Here is a 25,862-nt window from a genome sequence, read left to right on the forward strand (position 1 = left end):
TTAAATCTAAGTTTTTTTTCCTTGTGTCCTAATATCTGTGATTTTTTTCAAAACATGCACATTAATAAAAGGAATACTCTAGAGCTCACATTTATTCTCCTTCAATCAGATCTGACTTCCACTGGGTTAGCTGAGGTACGTCTGCAGCCTCCTAGTTTCCCTAATTCTCAAACTGTGCCAAGGGAAATACAGGTTGGATATTATGAGAAGGTTTTTTACAGAAAAGGTGATAAAATATTGGAATGGTCTGCCTGGGGAGGTGGTGAAGTCACCATCCCTGGATGTGTTTAAAAAAAAACCTGGATGTGGCACTCAGTGCTGTGGTCTAGTTTTTGGTTGGCCTCAGTTTTGGAGGTTTCTTCCAACCTAGTCATTCTGTTGAATGTCAGTGAACTTATGATATACAGGATGCTTTAGAAAACTTATATTTTCTACACTTTAAACACAGAAACAGCATTTTTATTTCAAATTTCCCCTGGGTATTTTTCCAGTTGGAAGAGAGTGGTTGTTTGTGTTGGCTGCCCTGCTCCCATCTCCAGCATGTTTTGGTTGGAGACTGTGGCTGAGCTCTCCAGGTAGAGGAGGGCAGGAAGGCACCTGATGCTTCAGGCTCTGTGGTGACTGAGTCTGCAAGGCTAAAAGAAAAGGGAAATCAACCTCTTTTTTTGATTAAATCACAAGAAGTAATTGGGGGAGGAAATGGGACTGTTACTTCTGTATTGTCACTATGAAACTGAAGATATAGTTTGAGGAACTACATGAGGAAATACAAACATAGCACTTAACAGAATTTTAAAAGCAGTATTTTTGTAACATTGACCCAAGTAATGCAGAAATTTACCCAACAAAGATGAGTGCACTGAAATGGACACACCTTCCTCCTCCACCCAGCTCCCCAGCAATGTGAATTTAATAAATTTCTCTTGACAGGTTAAAGTTTCTCTGTAAGAATTTGAAATATAATGTTCTGTTTCACAAGTTTGCTGCAGCATTCCTCATTGTCTTCCAAAGTAATTGTTTTATGTTTTTTGTTTTTTGGTTTTTTTTTGCTGTAGGAAGGGAGATGTCCATGTTTATTTGATAGGATCGATAGAACTATTCTAGTGAGCTTTAATTTCTGGTGTCAAAATATGCTGTGCTGAGGGCCACAGCAGAGCCATGGCTCTGCAAGTATGAAATGCAGGTATTCAAGGCTGCTGTAGCAAGCGTTTTTCAGCACTTTTGATTAGAAGCACTACCATCAGAAGAATATTTATACAATGATATCTGCTACATGCTTGCTACACCTAAATACTCTTTGTGAATATTTTTTTAAAGTTTGTCCTTGAACTTGACACGTAGGCTGCTGGCAATAGGATTGTGCTGTAAGACTACTTGAAAAGTCTCTAAATTACTATGAATTCTTTTACAGAAGGAAAAACAGCAGCAGCAGTCACAAAATTGAGTGGGTTAAATAGGTGTATGTGTCTGGGCATGTGTCAGCCCATAACTCACCACTGGTGCCGAGTGTTTGCAAACTGTCGGAACCTCAGAGGGGATCTGTGGTTTGCTCCCATTTGGCTGCTTAGTCAATCCCATGAGCTTGGAAGTTCCTACCCTCTTTCATACTGAGGCTGATGAATCTGTGTGTGAATCATCCGTTTTCAGGTTGGGTAGGTAACATTTTGAGTGTGTAAGGAGGGAGGTGCTTGCCTCTGCTGCCCTGGCACAGCTGCAATCTGAAGGCTGTACCATTGTCACCTTGGAATGCACACATTGTTAGGTTGAAGTATTGTGGAGAGATTACACTCCAAGGAGCCTTCTTTATCTTCTCAGGGTTTTGTTAGGGCAGAGTATTTTGTTGTTGCTATTCCAGGTTAATTAAAGTGTGTGCCCTTCTCCATCCACCACTATTCTCTCTGTTACCCACCTTCCCCCATCACTCTTCTTATTTTCTCCTTTGTAGTTGTGCTCAGAGAATTTAGCAGCACTGTGGGAAGAAAACCTTGAAGCTCAGAGCCTGTTCTATAGTCGAGAGGGGGCTGTGGCTGCCCATGAACACATCTGTGCTTGAGGGACCCCTTCTCCCCTTGCTCCTCAACAGGCAGGACACACAGCAAGAGCAGAGGAAATGGAAGGGCAAATGCTTGGGGAAAAGCAGAGTTGTAATGAAAAAAGTAGTTAAGGATTGAGACTGAAAAGACACAGGATTGTTGCTTCTTCATAGGTTCAGTGTGGACAGATCTTACATAAAAAAACAAAATTCCTCTTCAGGTTCTGTAGGGCAAGGTGTTTTATTTAAAGTAAAAATTACTGGCGTTTATTAGAATGTGTAGCTTAATTAAAGTAAAAGCCAGTGAAAATTTAAGACTGTAAAAATTTAGTAGCTCCATTCATATTTTATATAAATACCAAATCTAAAGTTAGAAACTTATGTTCACAGGCTTAGAAAGCCTTTCAAAAGACTTTGATGGTAATTTTTTTTTTAATAGTACTTGGTAGTTTGACCATGGTGAGGTTAATAAGCCTTTTTTTGTTTGTGTGATTACTGAGCATTCAAATACAGCACATTAGTGATTGTGGCCTTATGCATTATGGATGAAGGCCCTTGCTGTTAATACAGATCTTACCTTTGAGCCAGTCAAAGCCTTTATTTAGCCATACAGAAGAAGAAAATGAGAACGATGGGTTGTGTGTCAGGCACATTTGAACTTCGTTAATACCCAAATGTGCATTTGGGATCCATGCAGAGCTCTAAAACTGATCCTGGGGGTGTGCTGCTCAGGGATATGAGGGTGGGGGTTTGCAGGGATCAGACTTGGGACTTGCAGGGGTCACACCAGGGGGACAGGATGTCAGAGCTCTGGCAGTGCTGTGCTCAGGTTGCTTCATTTCTCCACTGGCAGTGGACCTTCAGTGTTGCACGATGTGCTCTTCAGCCCATGTGTGCATTACCTGTTTTTTCCAGATTGTTTCTTCAGCTTTTCCCCCCACCCCAGTTGTTTTCAAGAATTCCTGCCTCTTTTGGGTTGTTCTTCTGTACATACTCATGTTCTAGCTTCCATTTTTTTCAGGGAGAGAGGAACTAGAAGAGGTGGGAGCTGGGGTGTTTAACCTGGACAAAAGGAGGCTCAGAGGGACCTTATCTCTCTCTCCAAGCTCCGGAAAGGAGGTTGTAACCAGGTGCCAGTCAGTCTCTCCTCCCAGGTATCAAGGAACAGGACAAGAGGAAATTGTCTAAAGTTGTGCCAGGGGAGCTGTAGATGGGATATGAGGAACAATGTGTGGATGTGGCATTTGGGGCCAGGTTTTAGTGGAGAAGAAGATGGAGGTGCTGGGTTAACAATTGGACTCAATGATCTTAGAAGCCTTTTCCAGCCTAAATGATTCTATGAATCTGCAAAGTCCACATTCATCAGCAGACTTTGAGAAGCCTGAGTGTTCTGCTCTGTGCTAGGCAGCCTTGTTACTGCCCTGCTAGGAGCAGAAAGTGGTGGGGGGAAAGGTGGAAGTGGATAAATAACTTTTTGTGCTCCCTGACATGCGTGTTTGCTTTTCTTTACCCATCAGCATAAGGTTACTTACAGTGGGGTTGCTGTTTTTAATTTCTGCTGTGTGGCTGCATTTCTATTTGACTATTTTAAATAGTATGTTTGCATGAGGCTGAAAGAACCTTCTGTATTATAAAAGATAAACTTCAGGACTCTGTTAAGTCAGAAAATTGAGACTACCATGGCTACTTGTGCTGCTGCTTCTCAGGCTGTTTGGAGCTACAAGGGAAAACAGCAATGGAAATCAGTTTTATTGCTTCTCTTTCTGATTTTAGGTAAATGTTGTTGATTCTTTTTCATGGATAAATGTATTTCTTCTTGGTAAACAGTGTTGCTACCTTTTGTATCTCAAGCTGAAAGTGGGAGTGCAGGAGGGAGAGAAATTGCAAATGAAGTGATTTAGTGTTTAATTTGGTGTTCTTTTTACATGAATTGCACTTTGTTGTGTATTTGGTTTTCTGCTGTACTGAATTCTGTCGAATTCACATCAGTTTTGTAGCCCTCATGCACTTCTGGCTCCCTGCTTAGGCTTCTGAGCACAATATCTGATTTGGTAAACTTGACATTTTTCCAGAGGGGATTAGTTGCTATGTAGGAATTGTTGCAATCATTTAACTGAAAGCACTTCTGAACAATCGTCTCTCTTGCTTGGAAATTACTTGTCTAATATTTTAGGGGGTTTATATATTTTGTGGCATTCAGAAACTTGGTGGAGGGGAGTATGGAAGTCAGACATTTAACTTTTTGCTCTTTAAATACGTCCTAATTAAGGTACACTGTAAATAAAACCATACTCGTAATGTTTGAGACACCACTGGGTTTGTTCTTAAACACATTTATTAGACAAGCTATTGACTACATTTTAGAATATGGTCTTCATGTTCTGTGGTGTGATTTAAAATAAAGGTTCCTGGAGGTTTTTTGTTTAGACTTAGTATCAGAATTTGGATTTTATTCCTTTTAAATTGTGTTGACTTAAAATAAATAATCTGAGTTTGGAGCCGCAAGAATTCTTGAATGAGTGATTCTACAGCAGTAGAATTTACTTCATGTTTCAAACAATTTTAGCCTGGTGGGACCCTGTGAAGAGTTGCATTGATCTCTTTCCTTTTATTGTTTCTTAACTTTCTACTTTTTTTCCTTACTATAACTTATTCAAAATTATTGTTTCAAAGTAGTTTTTATGTAGCTTCTTTAGTTATAAAAATAAGTTTATGAATATTGGGAAATAAAATGTGTTCTCTTTCCCTTTCTGTTGTCAAGCTACCTCTGTAATAATATGTCCATATTCTTTATAGTTTCGATGTTGGCAAAGCTTCCAGTTAGATGATGAAATATGTTTCAGATCTATTTTATTAACTGCTTTGGCTGCGGTAAATGCACATCAAAATAATCTGTTACATTTCTGGTTTACATTGTTGTATTCCTGTTGCAGTGAAACATGAGCTTTGAAAGGCACAGCAGTGGAAAAATCCTTCTCAAAACCTCTCTTAATCATAGATTTAAGTATGACTATGTGCACACTGGCAGCCTTCTGTTTTGGGAAAGTGCATGTCACTGTGAACTAATAGAGAAATTCACATAAAATAGTGCTAAGCTGTAAAAAACAATGTGAAAACTGTGTAGCAGTATTCTGACCTTGTAATGATTTACATCTGGAAGAGCAGAACTGAGTATGGAAAAAAGACAAATTTCAGCTTTATGTGAGGGGCTTTTTAAAAGTTATTTTTTATTTATTTTTTTCCCTTTCCTCTCTGAGCTGTATCAGTTCAATACCGTAGGTTTTTGTTTGTAGTTTGTTACAAATGGACCAGAAAACCCGTGTAGGAGACAGAGGTGGGATTGACACTGCGGAGGAGGACTTGCAGCAGGGAAGTACTTGGATACAGAGACACAGTCAGCTCTTCTTCAAGGAGCTTTAGAGAACTGCTCTGTGTAGTACAGGGAGTACAAAAATGAAGGACCAAACTGAGCCTTGTGTGCAAAGGGAGCTGGAGAGGGTGACGTGTGTGAAGCAGGGCTGGACAGCAAGGAAGGGAGATAAATGAAGACAGCAAGGGAACACAAAGGCCAAGTACTTGAAATGAGAAGGCAGGGAGGAAGGAGAGAACATCATAAATGCACGAGGCACTAACAGTGTCCAGGGAATGGTAGGAGATGAGGAAATAGTTGAGAAACAGCTCAGAGCATGGAAAATACCTCTGTTATTTCAGCAGCCAGAAATACAAAGAGAGGATGTGTCACTTGAGATTGTCATCCTAAAGCTCTGAAACTGCAGGAATGTTCCATCTTCTGAGGGGCTTTACCAGGGGGTGAGGAGGACCAGTGTGGCTGGGTGGGCTCCTCAGAGTGACTGTGCTGAGCAATGGGAAGGCAGCTCCTGCTGAGATTCATCTCTCCTTGGTCTTGTGTTGTCATTCTTCGCTGTTGTTCCCCTCATCCCTCCTGTCCCCATTCCCCCAGCTCTGAAATACTTGTTATTTTTGTGTCTATGCACCTGGTGGAGATTTTTAGGAGACTGCAGAGACTGGAGCCCACTTCATGTAATTCCTTTTTCTATTTAGCTACATTAAATAGACGACCCATGTGTTTGGGTATAGTTTGATTGCCATTGTTTTCCCCCAGTATGCGTTATTTACACTGTGTTAAAAGCAAATACTGCTTCTCGTGTCTTTTCTTCTCCCTTATATAGGCCAAGCATATTCACTGTACAATGACAGGTTTTACCAGCTATGACATGAACTATTGATATTTCTAATCTCTGAGTCTGTTTCCAGTCCAAAAATATTCTTAAATTGTACCTATACCTGCTGTACTGACTTAAGAGTCTCCTTTTAAAGTGTTCTTTCAGTTGCTTTTTAAACTGCAAACATGTATTCTGGCAGGTGTTATTTTTATTATTCAATTTTATTCTTAGTGTTCAATGTTATTATTAATCTTCAGTTTTATTTTTAATATTTTAAAGAGAGTAGATGCTTCTCTGTAAGACTTAGTGCTTTGCCAGACAAATTTAAGAATAAAGAAGTGTTATGGTATTTATTAAACTAGTCAGATTAGAAATGAGACTTGCTTTCTGCAAACAAGGTGTTTGGTCTCAGGAATCATAGGCACTTGATTTTAAAAAGCCATAGTATGCATCTGTTGGCTTCTGCCCTTAATAGTCTCAGTACAAAAATGGGATCTGTTCAGGGGTTTTGTGGTTAAAACTGCCTTAGATTAAAAAAAAATAAAAAAATAGGATCTTTATTTTGCTTTTAAATCTCCCAACCAAAATTTAGGATCAGTGTTGACTTGGGGTTTTTGCTATTGGGGTATGGTTTCCCCTGTCTGCTGAAACATTCCTGTGTCTAAGCTTCCTGTGACTTGAGCTTCATGACCTCTTGAGCACTTCAGCCAGCTCTGTGTCTGTGACATTAGGGGAGCAGAAGCAATGTTGTTTGTGGGTTGCTCTAGAGAGAATTGTTGCAGAAAGCTGGGAGTTGTTGCTGTAACCTTTTCTGGCTTGGAAATCTGGCCATTAGAACGCAGCTGTAATTTGCAGTTTGAACTGTGGACAGCTGCTGTCTGTAGTGCTGTTATTTGCAGAGTCCAGTCACAGTTCAGTGTGGCATTCTTGGGTTTGGGATTTATACCCCAGGTAGAAATGTACTGCAAAGCCCAGAGTTCCCAGCCTCTGACAGGTATTGTGTGTTTTTGCTCTGTGTTTTTGCCGCTTTCTTGGGCAGGCATTTGCAATGTCTCACTACACTGTGAGCGTAAACAAGGAGTTAAAAAGTCAATCTGGTAGATAAAGGCTGAAATAGCAGCTGAGCTCCACAATTAAAGTGTCCAAAGTCAAAATTACTGTTTAATATTCTCACCAAACACAGCTGAAAGCAAAATCTGAAACAGCTTAATGAAAAGTTTCAAGTCACTGCTCTTGGCAGGTATTGACCTTGTCAACAGCACTAGCAAGGCTGTGGAAAATGCTTGGGTTGTGGTTTTGGCAGACAAAGAGTAACCACATAAAAATATTTGAAGCGTAATGTAGTGTAAGAATAAAGAGCCTGTGTTTGTTATTGGCTATGTGTTCTTAAAATCTGTGTGTGTTTTGCTTTGGTTTGCTGTCTTCATTGGTTTTCCTGGTCTGTAACATTACTTATTGTGGAACAAATTCACCTCTGAAATTGGAACTGGGAGTCAAGATGGAACTGAGGAACTGACAGGGAAGAATTAGTAAAGTTTTGCTTTGAAATTTGTTGTCTCATCATTTCTTTCTTTTTTCTTTCTTTTTTTTTTTCCCTCTAAAAGTAGAAGACTAATGGGGTAAAAATATGAACACTTTTCCTCCTCTTTTTCACCTCTAAAACTTCTGATTAAAATTCCAGAAAATAGAATAGAATAGAGGCATTTATTATTACTAGTCTGGTAAGACTCATAAATTAACTGATGCTCTCATATCAAGGCAGGGTCATTGCAACTCTGGCCCTACATTTAGATGTGCTTCAGCTTTCATCTACATGTCGGTAAACGTAGTGGTCTTCAGCATGTGGTATTTCAGTTAGTTTCTCCTCTCTGTGTGTTTACTGCATTTCTTTGTTTCACATTTTTTCAGTAGTCTCAGTTTCATGCCAAAAAATATATTTTTCTGTGCTTTTATTTTTTTTTTTTAGATAAGCCAGATTGTTTAGGGTTGACAAGGTGGCAATGTCAGGGCAGAGATTAGTGAGGAAAATGATGAATTATCCAGTCATTCAATCTTGACTACTTTGTTTTCCCAGTGGTTTGTACTACCCTCATCAAAGCTGTGCTGTGTTTTTGCTGATGTCCTTCAATGTCAGTTTTTAAGTTAAAATGATGAGAGACAGCCAGACCTATTGTGGCACTTTTTCTGTGATTCATGCTGAGAGGCTGATAGGAAAAGCAGATTCAGGAAGAGTGCAAAACTCAGAGTTGTTCTACATCCAGATCTGTTCCTGAAGTCTTAGCCAAGCATTGACTTAGCCAAAGAACTCTTCTGGGCTACGTAAATCAGGAAAAATAATCGCAGTGAGGTTGCTGCATACTATTGGGAGACATCCTTTCATGAAACCATAGTCTTTGTGCATAATTACTTAAAAATTATGATAAAAAAGTCGTAATCCTGTATGTCCCTAAAGTCTCCTGAAGGTTTATGGTGTATGTTTTGTATCTTTCAGTGCATTTAATCCCAGTAAACCCTGTCAGGGAAGATGGGTTGAATCCTAAGAGCCGGAAGAGAATAATGCCTGATTTGCTGACGGAGCCTCCTGTGATAGACCCCGTTTATGAAGCTCATGTTTACTGCAATATTCCCACCATTGCTGAGCGCAGCATGGAAGGTAGGCTGTGGGAGGGCAGACCTCAGGTTAGCTGCTTGTTTCTTTGTGCTGTTATTAGAAATGATAGCTCTGTGCATTGCCAGTTCATTGCTGCTTGGAGAAGGTGGAGCAAATGCCAGCTTGTCACTGAATTACATTAAATTGTTCAAAACATGCTGCTGCTCTTCCCTTCCCTTTGGATCCTCTTAGTTGTCTTGATTTTTGGAAATTGGTCTGTGTTCACCCAATAGTCAGCTGTAGGCCTAAAACTGAAAGGGTTGGGAGAGATGTAGATATTCAATATTTGAGCTGTAATTCTTGTTACACATCAGCTGCATTTCAGACAGTTGACTTGGAATTCTGGAAGAAAAACCCCACAGAAATAATTAATTTTGGAGTTGTAAGCCATTAGATGTGGTCAGCTAGAAGGCATATTTGCATTCTTTGCTCCACAGCAGCTGCAGCAAGTTTGAATGAAGTCCTCCATTAGCATATCCAAATAATGGTATCAAATAAATCTCAGACTAGTATATAGAAAAGATCCAGATTAGACATGCTGCAAAATCCATCATTATGATGGGGACCAGAAGAGAGGCGTTATAAAAGTGGAATAACCTTGTTGTGTTGACAGAGTTCAGTGCTTTAGTAATATTTTGTGTGGTTGGAGGACTTCAGATGTACTGTGGTGATGTGCTAGGAACCTCAGTGTTGTATAACTTGTCTTGCAATCTGAAGTGAAGTCTTTCTTGGGTTGGTAAATTGTAATTCTCTAGGAGTGTTTTCTTTCATTGCAACACCAAAGCTATCAAGGTAATGATACCAGCTTTTTTTTAATTAAAGAAAGTGGATGCAGGTAACATTTTTTTTTAAATTTTTTTTTTCTTTTTGTTTTGTTTTCTCTTTCTTCATTTTAGGTCATGCCCCTCATTATTTTAAGCTGGTGTCAGTTCAAGTGCTGATTCGACACGGCGATAGGTATCCTCTGTATGCCATTCCCAAGACAAAGAGACCTGACATCGACTGTATGTTGGTGCCCAGCAGGTAAAATTCTTGGAGTTTGTCTTTACTAAGCTCTTTTTTTGCTTGAGAGTAATTTTTTTTCCTCTTCAGGAAATAATTTGTGTACCATTGAAGTACATTGTGACTTCTGACCATTGTGTATTGCCATGGTTTAAAAAACCAACCCCTGGGTCAGTGGTGCACAGTATTTTCTTTGAAACAAGAACTATTGCATGGTACCACTTCAGACCAGAGTAAGTTCTTCATATTTCTTTAAAAAGCAAAAGCTATTTACTTGGATATTTAGGTTGCCATTCCTCTTAGATAAGTCTCTACATTTTGAAAATGTGTTTTGTTTGAGATGATCTCTTCCATTTCAGCTCAGCACGCTTCCCTTCATCTGAATACAAAAAGCTCTCAGGCAGTCCAGCACTACCATAAGAAAATTGATATTTGTATTTTATATTATTTTTCCTTCTACTCTTCAGAAATTCAGGCTGTCAGAGTTTTCCCTTAATAATTTGTGTCAAAATTCAGGAAAAATGGCAGCTGTAGACTTAACTATTAAAATACAAGTTAACAGAAAGTGCTTTTTGCTACATGACAACTACCCCTTTCCTGTAGCTACCTCTCTTTGTTTAGATCTGTCACAAGTTAGTTAGCTGTTTGTTATTTGTTATTTACTGCCACTAACACATCATTTTCCTTTCTGCTTCAGTATCTTGCTTTTGTCTAACATCATGTCTTTGTAGGCTGCTGAGAGCTGTTTTCACACCTGAGTCACTTTGAGCTGCAGATACAATATAAATTGCTTCTTTGTGGCAGAACCTTCTTTATTTGTTTCGATTCTATTCACTAATACAGATGAGTTATACTGTACAACAGTAATAAAAAACAGTGATGATGTAATTTACCAACCTTTGCCATGGCTTGTTTGATTACATGTAAGTGCTTTAAAGTAGGATGATGATGATTTTTCAGCAGAGGACTTACTGATGAACTTACTGAATACTTAAAAGAAAAATATGTGAGCAAAACCTCTGGGAAGATCTACCCCTTCATGCTGCTGTGCCCTCAGCAGTGTGAGGTGTGGAGATTTCAGTGGCTGAGGGCTGTTTGTCGTGTTCCTGCAAACATTACTCAGGAAAAGAGGCACAGTAGGTACACAAAGCAGTGCAGAGGGACCATAAATACTTTTTTCCAGAATGGCACAGAATCTCCTCCGTCTTTAATTCCACACAAGCAAAGCAAGAACATTATTTCTTTATTCACAGATGGCTTTGCTCTGGTGTGCTGGAAATGTTAACACCATGCTGAAAGTACATTTCACCTTGGTGCCTGGGAGGATCATGGAAGGAATTTTTAGGCAAGTGCAAGACAAGGAGATGATCCAGGACAGCCAGCTCAGCTTTACTCAGGGCAAATATACCTGACCAGTCTGGTGGCCTTCTATGATGGGGTGACTGAGATGGTGGTCAAGGGAAGGTGGTCATGGCATCCTTACCTCCAGACTGGAGAGGTGTGGGCTGGAAGGGTGGACTGTTCAGTGAATGAGGAGTTGGCTGAATGGATGCAGAGGTGATCAGTGGCTCTGTGTCCGTGGAGGCCAGTGATGAGTGTTGTCCCTCTGGGCTCTGGGCCCAGCACTCCTCAGTACCTTCATTAATAACATGGGCACTGGAATTACAGTGCACTCTCAGCAAGTTTGCAGTGACAAGAAATTTGTGTCCAGCTTGAGAAGTGGGTCCATGAGAAACTCAAGAGGGTCAAGAGGTTCACCTGGCTCAGGGCAATCCCAGACATGGGTACAGACTGGGAGAAATCACTGAGAATGGCCTTGCAGAGGACTTGGGGGTTCTGGTGGATGAAAAACTGTGCACCATCCAGTGGTGTGCGCAGGCAGCCCAAGAGGCTGGACACTGGTTGCTGCTTTTCTATGTTTCCACCAAAATGTTTGTTTTGTCAAGAGGTATCATCCAGGGGTCTGGTCCAACATCCTGCAGGAGAAGTTGGATTTCCTTGAGAGGTACCTAACCCAAGAAGCACTTTGTGCCCTCTGCAAACTGAAATGAGATGTGCAATCCTGAGGCTGCAGAGAGGAGACCAGACTTCAGTTCTGTCTGCCACAGAGTGGAGTGGGAGTTACTTTAATAAAAAAAAATAAAATTCTAAGAAGATGGAAAATGAATCATTTGCTAATAGCTATGATAACAGTTTTAATGATCTGCCTACTAGGGGTGATATTATTTTCAGCATGAAATACTAAGTAGAGAAATATGATCCAGATTTCTATTTGAGTTCCTAAAGGCTCTGATCTTCTGATCTTTCTTAATATCTGTCATGCTAGAATGTGTGTGAGAAAGCTTTATTGAAAAGATGTTAACTGCAAGTGACAGTGGTAGATGAATAGCTGTGTTTCTTAATATTAGTGTGCCACATGAGACCTCAGTTTTGTGTTTGTCAAAAAAGCATTTATAGCTGTTTCCACTTCAGTTTCAGGCAAGGAGTACAACATGAAGGCCCTGGAGTCAGAAAAGCTAAAAGGCAAGGAAGTAGTGTGGCTTTGACCAAGTGGGGCAGTTGAAAGGGCACAGTTGGGCTCCCAGGAGCCAGAGGGGGTACCAGTGGCTCTCACTGATTGTGAGGCATTAAGGCATCACTGTGTAAATAACATCTCCCTTACCACTCACAGCCACTGAAAGACCTTGTCTCCTCAGGAACAAAATTTATGTAAAAGAGCATCTCCTCTTGTAATTTAGGGCAGCAGAAAGATTAAAGGAGTTGGCTCTGCACCATTCTGTCTGGATGTGTTGAAGCTGACCTTACTGAATAAAGGTAGAATTAAACCATTGTTTTGAATGGAACATTCATTACTTCAGCATCAGGAAGTTATTTGCTGTGTTTGGCTGTCAGGCTTATATTCCTTTGTGATGTAAATGTGTTGCTTGATTGTAAATGTATTTATATGGGGAGTGTGACAGGGTCTGTAATCACTGCCTTTGAACTGAGGCTTTCTTGCTGCTGTGCAGTGGAGTTGAGATGTCTGATGGCAAGTCTGGCTTGTTTAAGCTTTTTGGACTTACAACAGCAGATAAGCAAGCTGCTCATATGCAGGCTGCTCTTTATTTGACTTGGCATTCAGCTGATGGAATTCATTAATTAAGCAGATTATGCCACAGCCCCATGGACTTCTAATGGATATGCAAAATAGCCTTGAGGTCACGCTTGGGTTTTGTGAATTATGGATTGTGACATGTAAGTGTGGAATGAATATAAGCAAATGGATTAAATGCTTTGGAGATTTCTTCCATCTAAAACTTCAATTAATATTATTGTTATCATTTTTATTGTTCTGGATGCAAATTTCCAAAGGGAACCAAATAATGCATACTTTTTTCCTCAAGAAAATTCCTTGTATGATGTTACAAAAATCTGTTCATTGTAGTGTTTGCTTATGGGGGAAATAAATGAATCCCACACATTTTTTTCTTTACGAAGCTTACATTTATAGTGTCAAAAGTAAAAAATACACAGTGTTTCTTCACAAGTTTGTATGTGAGAGAGAAGAAACGCTTTTTGGAAGATGCTAAAATGATTTCAGAAGACTGCTATAATTTGATAGTAAGCTGGGTTAATTAGCATATACTTGAAGACATTTTGAAAGGTGTTGATGTTAATCATAAGAAGCTTAGTAACAAATACTGAAATTTTAGGTTTGATATGCACATGTTTTGGAGCTGCCACGAAGATGAGCTGGGCGGTGGGAGATGAGACAGGTATCAAACTGTGAGCTAGAGGGGGTGTGGATTAGACTTGGAGTGAGGTCAAGGTAGGATCCCAGACCAGAATCAGGTGAGGAAAGGTCTCCTGAGGCCTCTGTAAAGATTCACATAGCACTGAAGCAGACAGAATTACAGAGCAAGGAATGGTTTGGGCTGGAAGGGACCTCACAGATCCTCTCACTCCAAGTCCCTGCCAGGGGAGCACTGAGGAGTTTGTTATAAAAATGTACAAGCTGAGAGACCTTTATGAAGAAATAATCCCCAACAGTACCAGTACTGCCTTAGGATCTCTTTTATAAACTACACTGATCTATTGTTTGGTTTAGTGGCTCCTTCCATTCATTTGTTTCCTAAAAAGCACACAGTGCAGTCCTTTGATCTCACACTTTCTTTTGCCTACTTGAACTTCACAGAAAACACATGTTATTTTTGCTTGAAGTTCTAAAATGATTTTTTGCATTTCAAGTAAAGAGAAAGGGACTCACTCTTGGTATGGTTTGCAGGCAGAACCTTGTGTTGTGTGGTTACAGAAAAGTGATTTCTGTGTGTCTGAAGCCTGGTGGGGTCACATTTACCCACTGAATGATGCACTGAGGGCTCTTCAGCTCCTTGTGAGAAGCCTGGTCCTCTCAGCTTTTGCCATGCATTTTTGTATCAACTCCTCAGGGAAAAAGGAAATTTTATTGAAGGAGGCCAGCTCTGTTCCTGGCAGAAATATAAAATACAGTTCAAATAGTTGTGCAATATTTGTTTCCATGTGCACTAGTTACAGTGTGGCAGTAAAAGTTGATATTAAAGCGTTCTAACACCTTTGCAAATAAGATATTTAAATGTTGATTAAAGATTTAAATGTTGGTCCCTTTTAATGCTAGTGCATGAAGACCAGAGTATTCAATCTAGGATCTATTATCCCAGTGCTTAGTTTGCAAATAACAAAAATATCAGCTGAATTAATTATTTGAGGGAAAAGAAGCATCCTCTGTTCTGTTACAGATAAAATGTATTCTACTGTACACAAATAAAAATCCTTAAAAGGCAAATTAACAGATTTTAAATATGAGAACCAAATGTTAAAACTGGGAAGTGTGGCTATTGCTATTTGGTTTAAATGAAAAGCTGTTCCATTTTCTGACAAAATTTGAAATATTTTTTATATTCCTACCTTTTGCAAATGTGGTAGCCTGCCATTGTAAGACCAGGAAAATTACAGAAGGATAAGTCTTTAGTTAATTTTTATTTTCTGATTACTCTTATGGAAATAAAATTTAAAGGATAATTCAGCCTTTTCAACTGTGTAACTGAGCAATTTCCTTTGCTTCCTGCTCCAGCAGCCCCAGCAGCCTCAGCCGTGTTGCCTGGATACTCCATCTCCTGCAGCATCTGTAAATTGGCCAATTCAACAGGAGGATTCATATTCTAAATAAAAGCCAAGTCCTGGAGCAGGAGGGGGAATGCTTTGTCAGCTGGGAGCCTGAGTGCTGCTGCAAATCTTGCTGCTGAGAAAAATAGGTGTTTGTTTGCCCAGTTGTATAGGGATATCTATTTAAGAAGAAGTAAACTTTGAATTTCTATTCAGAAAGATACCCAACAATCATATTTCATAATGCATTTCCGCAGGCATGTGCTTATCTTGTATTAATTTTAAATACAGTGTAATCCAAAGTTAAGTAACTTGCATCTCCATGTCTAATATTATTAATACACTGGAATATAAAATCAGTTATTATCCCTTTTGTGATTTTGTTTTGAAAGTTAATTTATTTTGCCTGCCATTTTTTCAGAAAAATCCTTTTGCAAAGTACAGATAAATACTTTTCTTTCTTCTTTCCTTTCTTTCTTCCCACAAGTTTTTTCTGGCAGTTTTATCAGCACAGATTTGATTCCATTAGAATTCTTCCAGGCTTTTGTAAGTAAAGCAGCAAAAGAAGCAGAATGGATAATGTTCTTTTAGTTTTCTTTCACATATATTTGCAGAACTTGTTAATTAAGTGAACAGAGTTTATGGAAATTTTTGATTGTCAGTTTATTCAAGTGTAGTTTTATAAAGTTCAAAATTTAAAAAATTGGTGGTTCAGCCTGCTACCTCTTTAATAAGCTTAACAAGCCATTTGCTAATGGGTGTAATTTAATTTTCTCAACTTAATTCCTCCATTTTTAGATTTCACTGCTGGACTGTGAAAATAGTGCAGTGTACAAAATGTTCTGTTGGAAATTTTCATCTGGAGCTGGAATAAGCTTCTAATGTATGATTCTACACTGCTTCAGAAACATAAACTAGGCTTTGTTCCTTTTTCTGCTTTGCAAATGCTAATCTTCAGGTGCCCTGTTAAAATTACAATATACAGAAGAAGCTGTGGATTTAGAATATCATAAATTGGCTGGTTTTCCTTTAATATGAAGTTAATGAAAAAATTAGTTTGATTTTTAATCTTATTACGCTTTTTTTGGCTCATTTTGAATTTTTTTCTTATTGGCAGTTCTTAGTGGCATAATTGTAACATTTTCCTGCCAGGATTTTTTTTTTTTCCTGAAAAGAAATTAAATAAGGAAAAATTCAAGTTTTATAAAATGATATGAGCTACCTTTCTGTCGACAGACACTGTTTCTTATGAGCCCTCCTGTATATGCAGGCTCTGCAAGAGGTCCTCTCGTGTATGAGAGTTTCTCAGTTGGCTCTTCTAAGTAAGCATGGATGTCTTTGTTCCAGTAAACTTTGATTGCAGACTCTCATTCCTGCTTTAGTGGTGTTATTGCTCCCTCTGGTGCATCCTGCAACTCGGGTTTCTTTTTAAGATCTGAGGTTTTTATATCAAAAATAGTTTATCATTCTAACAAATGTAAATATGAGCAGTAAACACAAATCCCAGAGTTTTGTAAGAGATCCCTGACAGCATTTATTTGGTATTTATTTTTTTAAGCAACATGAGAATATATTAACTGTATTCAAGCTGAATATCCTATTAAGACAAGAACCATCTGGAGCAGAGTTGGATTGCCAAGCAGTTTCTGATTTAGTTCTGCACAAAATTAGAGAGGTGACTGCGTAACGTTTCATAACTGCTGACATTTAGCAAAGAAGTCCCCCCTCATGTAATGCATTTTTGCTGTAGGAATGTGATCCTAGAATTATTTTTTAAAGGTTCAGATTACCTTTAGGTTACATTGTGAACTTTTTTGTACCTGTAGCTTTCTGCACAGCAGTACCACAGTGAGCTGAGTCCATGGGGTATTTGAAATTTTCAGTGCAGTGTGGGAGATGTAACTGTTCTTTCAGTGACTTAAACTGTTTCAGTGAGTTAACTTGGATATCTTAGTGAGTATCTCTTCCAGCTGCATTCATTACTTCCATGATGGGGGTATTTTACTTGTGTATGTGTCCAGCAGTGTTGGCTTCTTTCTTCCTGGATAAAAGTGTAGTACCCCAAACAATGATTCCAGTTTTAATGGGGCCACTGGGTACTGCTTGCCAGTCCCACAGAATTGAGACTACATGTACTATTTGATTTGAGGCTGAAGGGAGTAGAAATAAGAGCTGAGATTATGGTCATACATTAAAAAATCTGAGAATTCCTTCAAGATCATCTACTTTAAGTACTGTATTTGAACTCCTTTAGATTGTTACTGCCTTTGGCTGTGCTGTTAAAGACCATTGGTGCTTCAGGAACTGGAGAGAGGTTTTCTTAAGGATTTTTTAATATTTTCTTTTCCATTTTAATTCATAACATATTAGTGACTAAATTCAATGCAACCCCCAGAAATTGGTCTAAATTACTTAGTGAAAGCTATCATAATTTTAACATGACAGCTTTTTCCCTATAGTTCTTTGGTAGATAGAAAGTAGTTAGATTTCTTTTCCATACTTGCAAAAGTCCTAAGTAAGAGCAGATGTTGTCTCAGTGGGAAATAACCTCACATCATGAAACTTCTGAGCTGACATACTTGGAATACTTGACTCTCTCGAGCTGCTTTCCCATGTGCTTTTGGAAGTTTTCACATTTTGGTTTTTTATCTCTCTAGGAAACCTTCTCATCCTCAGCTTGAAGCCTTCATTAAGCATATGTCCAAAGGGTCTGCAGCCCAAATGGATGGTTCTCTGAGCAGCCTGCCTCACTTCCCCAGTCATTCCCTGTGTGAAATGGGAGAGCTTACACAGACAGGTGAGTTCCCCTAGCAGCTCTGTCTCATCCTCTGCTCTGTTAAACACAGTCTGCTTGGAAAGGGATCTTCTGATTCTCTTTATATTGACATAAATGCTTTTGCATGGAGGCTTATCATGTTGTTCATATCCTAGGTTATGCTGGGATATGGATAAAGTGTTAGACTCTCAACTACAGAAGTGGCAAGAGTTGTAGAAACCATGCTTGATCCTATAGCTTGACAATCCTGTTACACGCTGCTCAGTCTTGGCATCTCTTTTAACTTCCTTTGTAGCAGGTCAGAGCACCTTTCTTTCATGTTGCTTCACACCTCAGAATTCCTCAATTTAGACAAACTTCCTCCTTCAGACAAACAGCATGGGTCAGTCTCTGCTGTGGAAGATCTGGTGCTCTGTTACTGATGGGGTTGTGATTCAGAGGGACCCTACAAGAGATGTAGCAGACAAACCTGATGTTTGTGTTATGGAAATGCTTTACACATCTGGTGCCTGTCAGATCCTTGTGTGTTCTGGGATCCCTTTGGAAGGAATCCTTGGCCACTGTCAAGTTGTGTAAAGTGGTATCAGGAGAAAGCAAGGCAGGACACCACTGAGATTGCACATAACACACGGATTGTGTCACTGAGCTGGCATCTGGGGACTCCTGTGGCTTGTAGCAAGGCATGCAGAGGTATTTTTGTGCATGAGGGGTTAAATTACCGAGGTTTTAAGCAAATTTTATGGAACCAAATTATTTTCTATATTTCAGGTTAGTTCCTAGAATCTGAGAGATACTGAAGAATAGCAGGTTTCTCATGTTTCAGACAGTTTTCTTAATAGTCCTTGTAAGTGTGGTTCAGTTTTGTAAGTTTATAACCTTTTAAAATTTGTTCATTTATCAGTAAGGCTACTACCTGTAATTTTTTTTTTTTTTTTGCAAAACTACAAAGATTCTAATCATGTGTTGTAATTTCTGTCAAAATTCAGGGGTTGTACAACATCTGCGAAACGGACAACTGCTCCGAGAAATTTATATCAACAAACACAAGCTGCTCCCTGGTGACTGGACAGCCAAGCAGCTCTACCTGGAGACCACAGGGAAAAGCAGAACCCTGCAGAGCGCATTGGCGCTGCTCTACACCTTTCTGCCAGATTTTGACTGGAAGAAAATCAACATGAGGCACCAGTGGAGCACCATTTTTTGCTCGGCAAGCTGCGACTGTCCCATGAGAAACCACTACCTGGAGGAGGAGCAGCGCAGGCAGTACAGCTTACGGGTGAAAAACAACAATTTGGAGAAAATATATGTGGATATGGCAAAGATTGTGGGCATTCCCACCAGGCAGCTGAGAGCTTCTAACCCAATAGATTCTCTCTTGTGCTATTTCTGTCATAATGTCTCGTTTCCCTGTACCAAAGCTGGCTGCATTGGTATGGAACACTTCAAAGTAATCAAGAGACACCAGTTGGAGGATGAGAGAGAAAGACAGCAAAAGAAACTTTACTTCTTGTATGCACTATTGGCTACTCATCCCCTCCTCAACCAGACTGTCAATCGGCTGCAGCGTATTGCAGAAGGCAAGAAGGAAGAAGTGTTTGTTCTCTACTCTGCACATGATGTCACCTTGTCACCTGTTCTTAGTGCCTTGGGCATTACAGAGGCCAGATTTCCCAGATTTGCTGCCAGATTAGTTTTTGAGTTGTGGCAGGATGGGAAGAGGCCCAAAGAACATTTTATCCGCATCCTGTACAATGGTGCTGATGTCACATTCCAGACCTCATTTTGCAAGGATCATTATAAACGTTCCAACAAGCCAATGTGCCCACTAGAAAAATTTGTCGACTTTGTCAAGAGGGATATGTTCCTAATTTTTAACAGTACAAGCTACTATGATGCATGTCATAGGAGAGCACTGTAGAGAAAGGAGGAGAGGAGGCAGTGGTAACTTATGCCAGTGATCTGTTCTTGTGGCGGAGGCACACTTCAGTTTTCTTACTTCTTGTATTCTTGGGTGTAAGTACAGAAGGGTAATGCTTGGAACATCCTTCACATAGTTTTATTTTCATTCAGGCTGCAGATGGCCTTCAGTAGAAGAACAAATGCCAAGGGTTATGTGTATGTGTATGCTCACAAATGCTGTTAAGTGTTGTGATAAACCATGTGGGTGAATGTAACCTGGCCCTTCCCTGATAGACTGAGAGAGCATAGACTTTGTGTTTCTCTGTTCCAGAGCAATACTTGGATAGCATAAGTTTAAACTACTTTTTTTTTTCCACCACCATCTCACAGTCATTTTAAGCAGCTCATGTCAGGGTTATGAGGAATTCCAGGTGTCTGCATTGAGGCATTTGTAAGGAATTTTTGAATTTTTTTACTCAGAGGAAGCCTTCGAATATTATGGGGCAGGTCCTCAAAGCAAAGTGCATGTATGTGTGTGTGAATACTTCCCTGAGCATGTACACATGAGCGTGTGCCTTTTGCACCTCACAGACCTAGAAACCCTTGGCTATTGTTGCCAGTGCCAGAGAAGGGTGTACTGGAAAAGGGATACAAAACTCTACTCTTTGATCGCACTTTCAGCACTTTGAATAGTTCAAACACAGTCTAGAAACATGTAAAGGCCTTGTGACGTTACAATAGATAGCAAACACTAACAGTACCACTAAACATGAGTGGGAAATTAGGGCTAGAAATCAGTTTTATGGTGTAGTGTTGGGCTCTTTCCCATTGTGAACACGTTCAAGCTGTTGTGCTATGGAACAAATCAGAGTTTTAGGAAATTGCTATGGTGACTGCTTGAGACAGTTTGACTCAATAATGAGAAATCTTTGTAGTTGAGTTAGTATTTTTATGGACTAGGAAGCTCTTATTTTGTAAGACCAGACTTGTATATATTGTACTGTGTATATTTATAACACAGTAGATCTTTCTTACTTGTTTAGTTTGTAAAGACTTGTGGAAGTCACTTTTTAGACATTTTTTTCCCCTTGATCAGGATGTTTAGACTTAAGAATAAACTGTCTGTTATGGGTAATTTGAGCAATGAGTAGATATGAAAACTTCAGACTGCTTTCATCTCTGTAGGAGTAGTAAATTGAGAACAAATTTTTAATAGAATTCCTAGAAATTTTATAATGATGGAGGTTTATAACCTCGAGAAATAAATTAGTCTGTGAGTTGTGATTCAATGGTGCTAGTTTGTCAAAGAAAACATAACTCAGCATAAGTTCTCTGACTCTTGGCATTCCACTCTCTCTGTTTTCAATGCTGCATTTGAACATGTTTCTTTAAATAAAATTCTGGGGTCTCTTTGTGTATTTGTGTGTTATGTTCATTGTGACTTCCTAAGCTGTTTGCAGCAACAAGGTGGATATTTTTAAGCTGCTTGTTGCATTTCTAACTTCTGCACTCGATCTGTCCTGGGCCCCAGTCTGGGCAGGAGCAAGTAAACACTTCATGAATACTGAGCTGGAAATCCTGATAGAATATTTGGGCCTTTTGTACCACATTGGAGTGATAACCTTTCTGTCTAAGAGACTGGATCTGCTTGTCATCATCCCTGCTTGTGTGCTGGAGGGAAAACAGGAAGAGAGAATCCGGAAGGTGAGCTGGCTCTAGAAATGAGGTGAAAGGGACCTTTTAAAGCCCAATATAACTAGTAAAGGTAGAGACCCCGTAACTTTTCCTTTATGTTGAGGAGGAACCCCCTGTGTTTGTACCCCCACTGCCTCTTCTGTCACTGGGCAGCACTGTAAAGATCTCTCTTAGAGCTCCCTTCAGGTATTTATACACTTTGATGAGATTTCCTTGAGCCTTCTATTCTCTGGGCTAAGCAGACCCAGCTGTACCCTCATGTCAGCTGCTCCAGAGCCCTGAGCATTTTGGCTGTCAGTGGGGACTCTGCAGTAGCTCCATCTCTCTTGTCCTGGTGTGCTAAAGAGCACTGATAGCTCTTAAGCCAAAAGGGCCTCCTGTGGTCAGGGCACTGATGAGAAACCTGGAATGGGGAATTTAAGGAAATCTGGAGCTAAATTTCAGTTACAGCTGCAGGGTGTCAGTACCTGCTCACCTGTATGTTTGAGGGTCACTGGGAGGACAGAACCAAATCTTTAATGTAAAAATAATTTCTTAAAAGGGGCAAAAGCTAATTATTCTGTGTAGGCAGATTTCATTAAGATACATTAATCTATTCTACACGCAGAGGGTCTGCAGCAGTGAAAGACTTGATCCATCTCCAGTGCCAGCAGAAAAAAGAGTTGCAGGGCTGAGATCATTCTCACAAACCTTGCATCTTGCTTGTGGAGATAATGTGATAAGCAAACTGCATTATTGAAGTCCATTAATCATTACCTTTTGAAGTTTGACCTAATTTGTGATTCAGTTTGTAATTTCAAGTGGATTTATATTTGGATTAAGGTAACAAATGTAACTACCTGAACAATGAAAAGAGGAATCGGTGGGAATTTATTTATCCTGGAATTGATAAATAGCCTTTCTGCAGGGGTGCACTGGTGAATTAGCTGTCCTAACTGGGGAACACTGACTTGAGCAGTTGCACAGTTTAATCAAGCGATAGAGCAGGACTTAAAGCTGCTGCTTTAAGGAATTCTGCTTGAGATCTTGCTCCTGGCTTGAAAGCGATGTAGGCGTGGGCTGTTTCGTGGTGTGCTATTCAGAAAGTGCTGTTTAAGGATGTTGTGTACTTGTCCTGTGAATGAAATGGGCGCAGCGATGTCTCCTCAGCCAGCCCGGCTGATCTCCAGTGCAGCGCTGCCGTCCCGTCCCTCCCGCGCACTCCTCGCTTCTGTTTGCTCCATTTCTTTAGTTTCAAATGCTCCCTGCACACTGTGGTGCCTGCTGGCTCGGCGTGAGCTGCCGTGGGTTGGTTATTTGTGTATTGAGGAGGGAGGGAGGCCTCTAAAGGCGGAATTGCCGGTGCCGGGATGGGAGCTGAGGGAGCCGATCCCCGGCAGCGCTGCGGCGCCCTCGGGTGGCGGCTCCGTGCGGTGCAGCGGGAATCGCACCGGGAAACAGCCTCTGGAAAAGGGCCAGAAACAGGGATTGCATCCTGCACACCGGGAAACAGCCTCTGGAAAAGAGACAGAAACAGGGATTGCATCCTGCACACCGGGAAACAGCCTCTGGAAAAGAGACAGAAACAGGGATTGCATCCTGCACACCGGGAAACAGCCTCTGGAAAAGGGACAGAAACAGGGATTGCATCCTGCACACCGGGAAACAGCCTCTGGAAAAGAGACAGAAACAGGGATTGCATCCTGCACACCGGGAAACAGCCTCTGGAAAAGAGACAGAAACAGGGATTGCATCCTGCACACCGGGAAACAGCCTCTGGAAAAGAGACAGAAACAGGGATTGCATCCTGCACACCGGGAAACAGCCTCTGGAAAAGAGACAGAAACAGGGATTGCATCCTGCACACCGGGAAACAGCCTCTGGAAAAGGGACAGAAACAGGGATTGCATCCTGCACACCGGGAAACAGCCTCTGGAAAAGAGACAGAAACAGGGATTGCATCCTGCACACCGGGAAACAGCCTCTGGAAAAGGGACAGAAACAGGGATTGCATCCTGCACACCGGGAAACAGCCTCTGGAAAAGAGACAGAAACAGGGATTGCATCCTGCACACCGGGAAACAGCCTCTGGAAAAGAGACAGAAACAGGGATTGCATCCTGCACACCGGGAAACAGCCTCTGGAAAAGAGACAGAAAAAGGGATTGCATCCTGCACACCGGGAAACAGCCTCTGGAAAAGGGACAAAAACTGAGTCCTACCTCAAGCACCAGAGAGGTGTCTTTTTGCTTAAACCTCTTCCAAGGGGAATTAAATAATGTCCATGACTATGTAATAGGACTGATGTAAGATGACATTTCTCATCAATTAATGTGCTCTCAGCTGTGTGCCTAACCCTTTAGCTGTGAACCCAGAGTTAAGCAGGTTTAGGGAGAGTTTTACCTGTTAATATTTAACTTGAGTGTGCAATGTGGTAATTGGGGTTTTGGTAAGAAAGAGTACTGCATATTGTTGAAGATAAAAATACTTTTAATAGGGAACTGGAAGCGGGCAGTGCTGCTCTGGTGTTCATAAAGGAGGAAGGCAGCCAGCTTAAACACAGATAGACAGGGGCTCATTAGCTGTAAGGGCTTGTTGTCAATCTGGGCTGCTTCTGGCAGTGCTTGCTCTGATTGGCATAGAATGGAAGGTAATGTCACAGCAGGCTCCGTGTGTCCCAGTGAACCACTGCATCTGACTGAATCCAAACACCTGGAATCCCCCCCTAACCAGCATTCTGCTTCATCCAGAAATTCTGGATGCAGGTTGAGTTCATGCCCTGTGCTGATGTAGTACCCCTGCTTCAAATGCTTTTTTAATTTCCTGTGTTTATGCTCTCATGTATCTGTAGAGGGAGTAAACCAGCACTGGCACACCTGACAGTTGTTGCACAAATGTTTATTTCCCTATAAATATGGTATAGATTTCATCTGCCTTTGGCTGTTGTGAAGATATTTTGGTAGTTACATGTTGGGCTTGGAACCCGTCTGATCAGAGAACATAACTATTAAAAGTGTGTGAATGAGATGAGAAAGTTACAGAATGTCAAATAATAACCCCTGGTAACAGCAGGTGCAGGGAATGGTTTGCATGCAAGCTCAAAATTGAAATATATTATGAAATCCCTTTGAATATTTCTGGATGTGGCACTGGGAATATGAAGTTGGATTGATGATCCTTCAGCCCAGACTGTTCTGTAATCCTGTGTGGTTAATTTGTGGATGGAAAGATGATAAGATTAGTAAATGGTTCATTGTGCACACTTCTAACTCTAAACATACTATGAGCAATTTACTTATTGCTATGGAATAGGAAATGTAGTATTTGCTTTTGTTTCTTTTTTAAATGACATTGTTTCATCAGTACAGAATCCAGGTCATGTTTTCTCAATCTTGTGTGCTTTTAAATTATGAATATGGATAGAGTATGAAACATGTTTCATCCTCATTCTCTTAAGCTTTCAATTTATCACAGAAGCAGCCACAATTCCTTTGGCCTCTTGGAGCTCTCGAGCACATTGAAACATATTATTTCACCAGTATGAAATACTGTAAAAATACCTGCTGCAACCTTTGAAGATTTCTCTCATTTATATTTATTAGAGATAACTCCCAGGATAACTCAAAGAGTAAGTGCCCTGCAGGCTATACTAATTAAGACAAAATATAACAAGTTTTTAGCTACAACATTGATAAGGGAGGAAGAGGGGTCTTTCTCAGAGCCTGGATGGGATTGTGTTCCTGAGGTTGTGTGAGAGAGACCCAGAGCCAAGTGATGCTGCTGTCTGGGGACTGCAGGAGGGAGATCCAAGGGAGGAAAGGATGGTGCACTTAGGAAATGATGTGTCCTAGAGAATGCATGGAGCCATCCTCCCTCTCCCTCAGTGCTGGTGAAGGACCTGCCCCAAGTCCTCTTCTGAACATCTGGAACAGTGAGAAAGCTCAAAACTGTGGTTGAACAACCTGGAGGAAGACTCCAGAGAGAAATCTGGAAGGGAAGAAGGGTTTAATCAAATGCAAATGTGGTTACTATGAAAAAAAAATATATTATTTGAATCTCTTCTTCCTCATGGTTAGGGCTGGAAGTAACTGTAGTTAAAAATACTGAAGTTGGGCATTTAAGAAAGAAATTGTGGGAATAAGCCTAGCAGAATGGTGGGATGAACTGGTGAGAGAGGTGTAAAGTCACAGACCTTCAGTGTCTTTAGGAACTGGAGATATAAACAGCATTATTTTTAGCATGAGCATTTATTTTGTTTTGTAACTAGGAGATGAAGAGATGACTACCAAGTCTCTCTCAACCTTTATTTTTCTTTGATTGTATGGAAATACTTCCCTAATGCCCACTACTTCTGGTGTGTATAGTGGCAGCCTCCTGGCAAGCGAATCATGAATTTGGGTGTTTGGAAGTTGTGCATTTCTCCCAAGTCTTCCAGCCATGTACAGTGAGCTATCTAAAGCTTTTTCATCCATCAAAATGAAGCCCCAGAGTTTGGCAGGGCTGAGGTTTCCCTCAGTTCCCATCG

At 40.4% G+C, this 25,862-nt stretch overlaps 1 protein-coding gene across 1 annotated transcript in view; it reads left to right on the forward strand.

The window, feature by feature from the left end:
• The window catches only part of PXYLP1 (2-phosphoxylose phosphatase 1), a 48,151-nt gene extending 27,070 nt beyond the window's left edge, over positions 1-21,081 (forward strand). The window contains exons 3-6 of the mRNA XM_058844466.1: positions 8,708-8,869; positions 9,763-9,889; positions 17,647-17,786; positions 18,752-21,081. Of these exons, the coding sequence (XP_058700449.1) occupies positions 8,708-8,869; positions 9,763-9,889; positions 17,647-17,786; positions 18,752-19,683 (1,361 nt within the window). The 3' untranslated portion in view covers positions 19,684-21,081. The remainder of the gene's footprint in view (positions 1-8,707; positions 8,870-9,762; positions 9,890-17,646; positions 17,787-18,751) is intronic.
• The last annotated feature ends 4,781 nt before the right edge of the window (positions 21,082-25,862 follow it).

This window comes from Poecile atricapillus, chromosome 8 (genome assembly GCF_030490865.1).
Source record: "Poecile atricapillus isolate bPoeAtr1 chromosome 8, bPoeAtr1.hap1, whole genome shotgun sequence".
Classification (NCBI taxonomy): Eukaryota; Metazoa; Chordata; class Aves; order Passeriformes; family Paridae; genus Poecile; species Poecile atricapillus.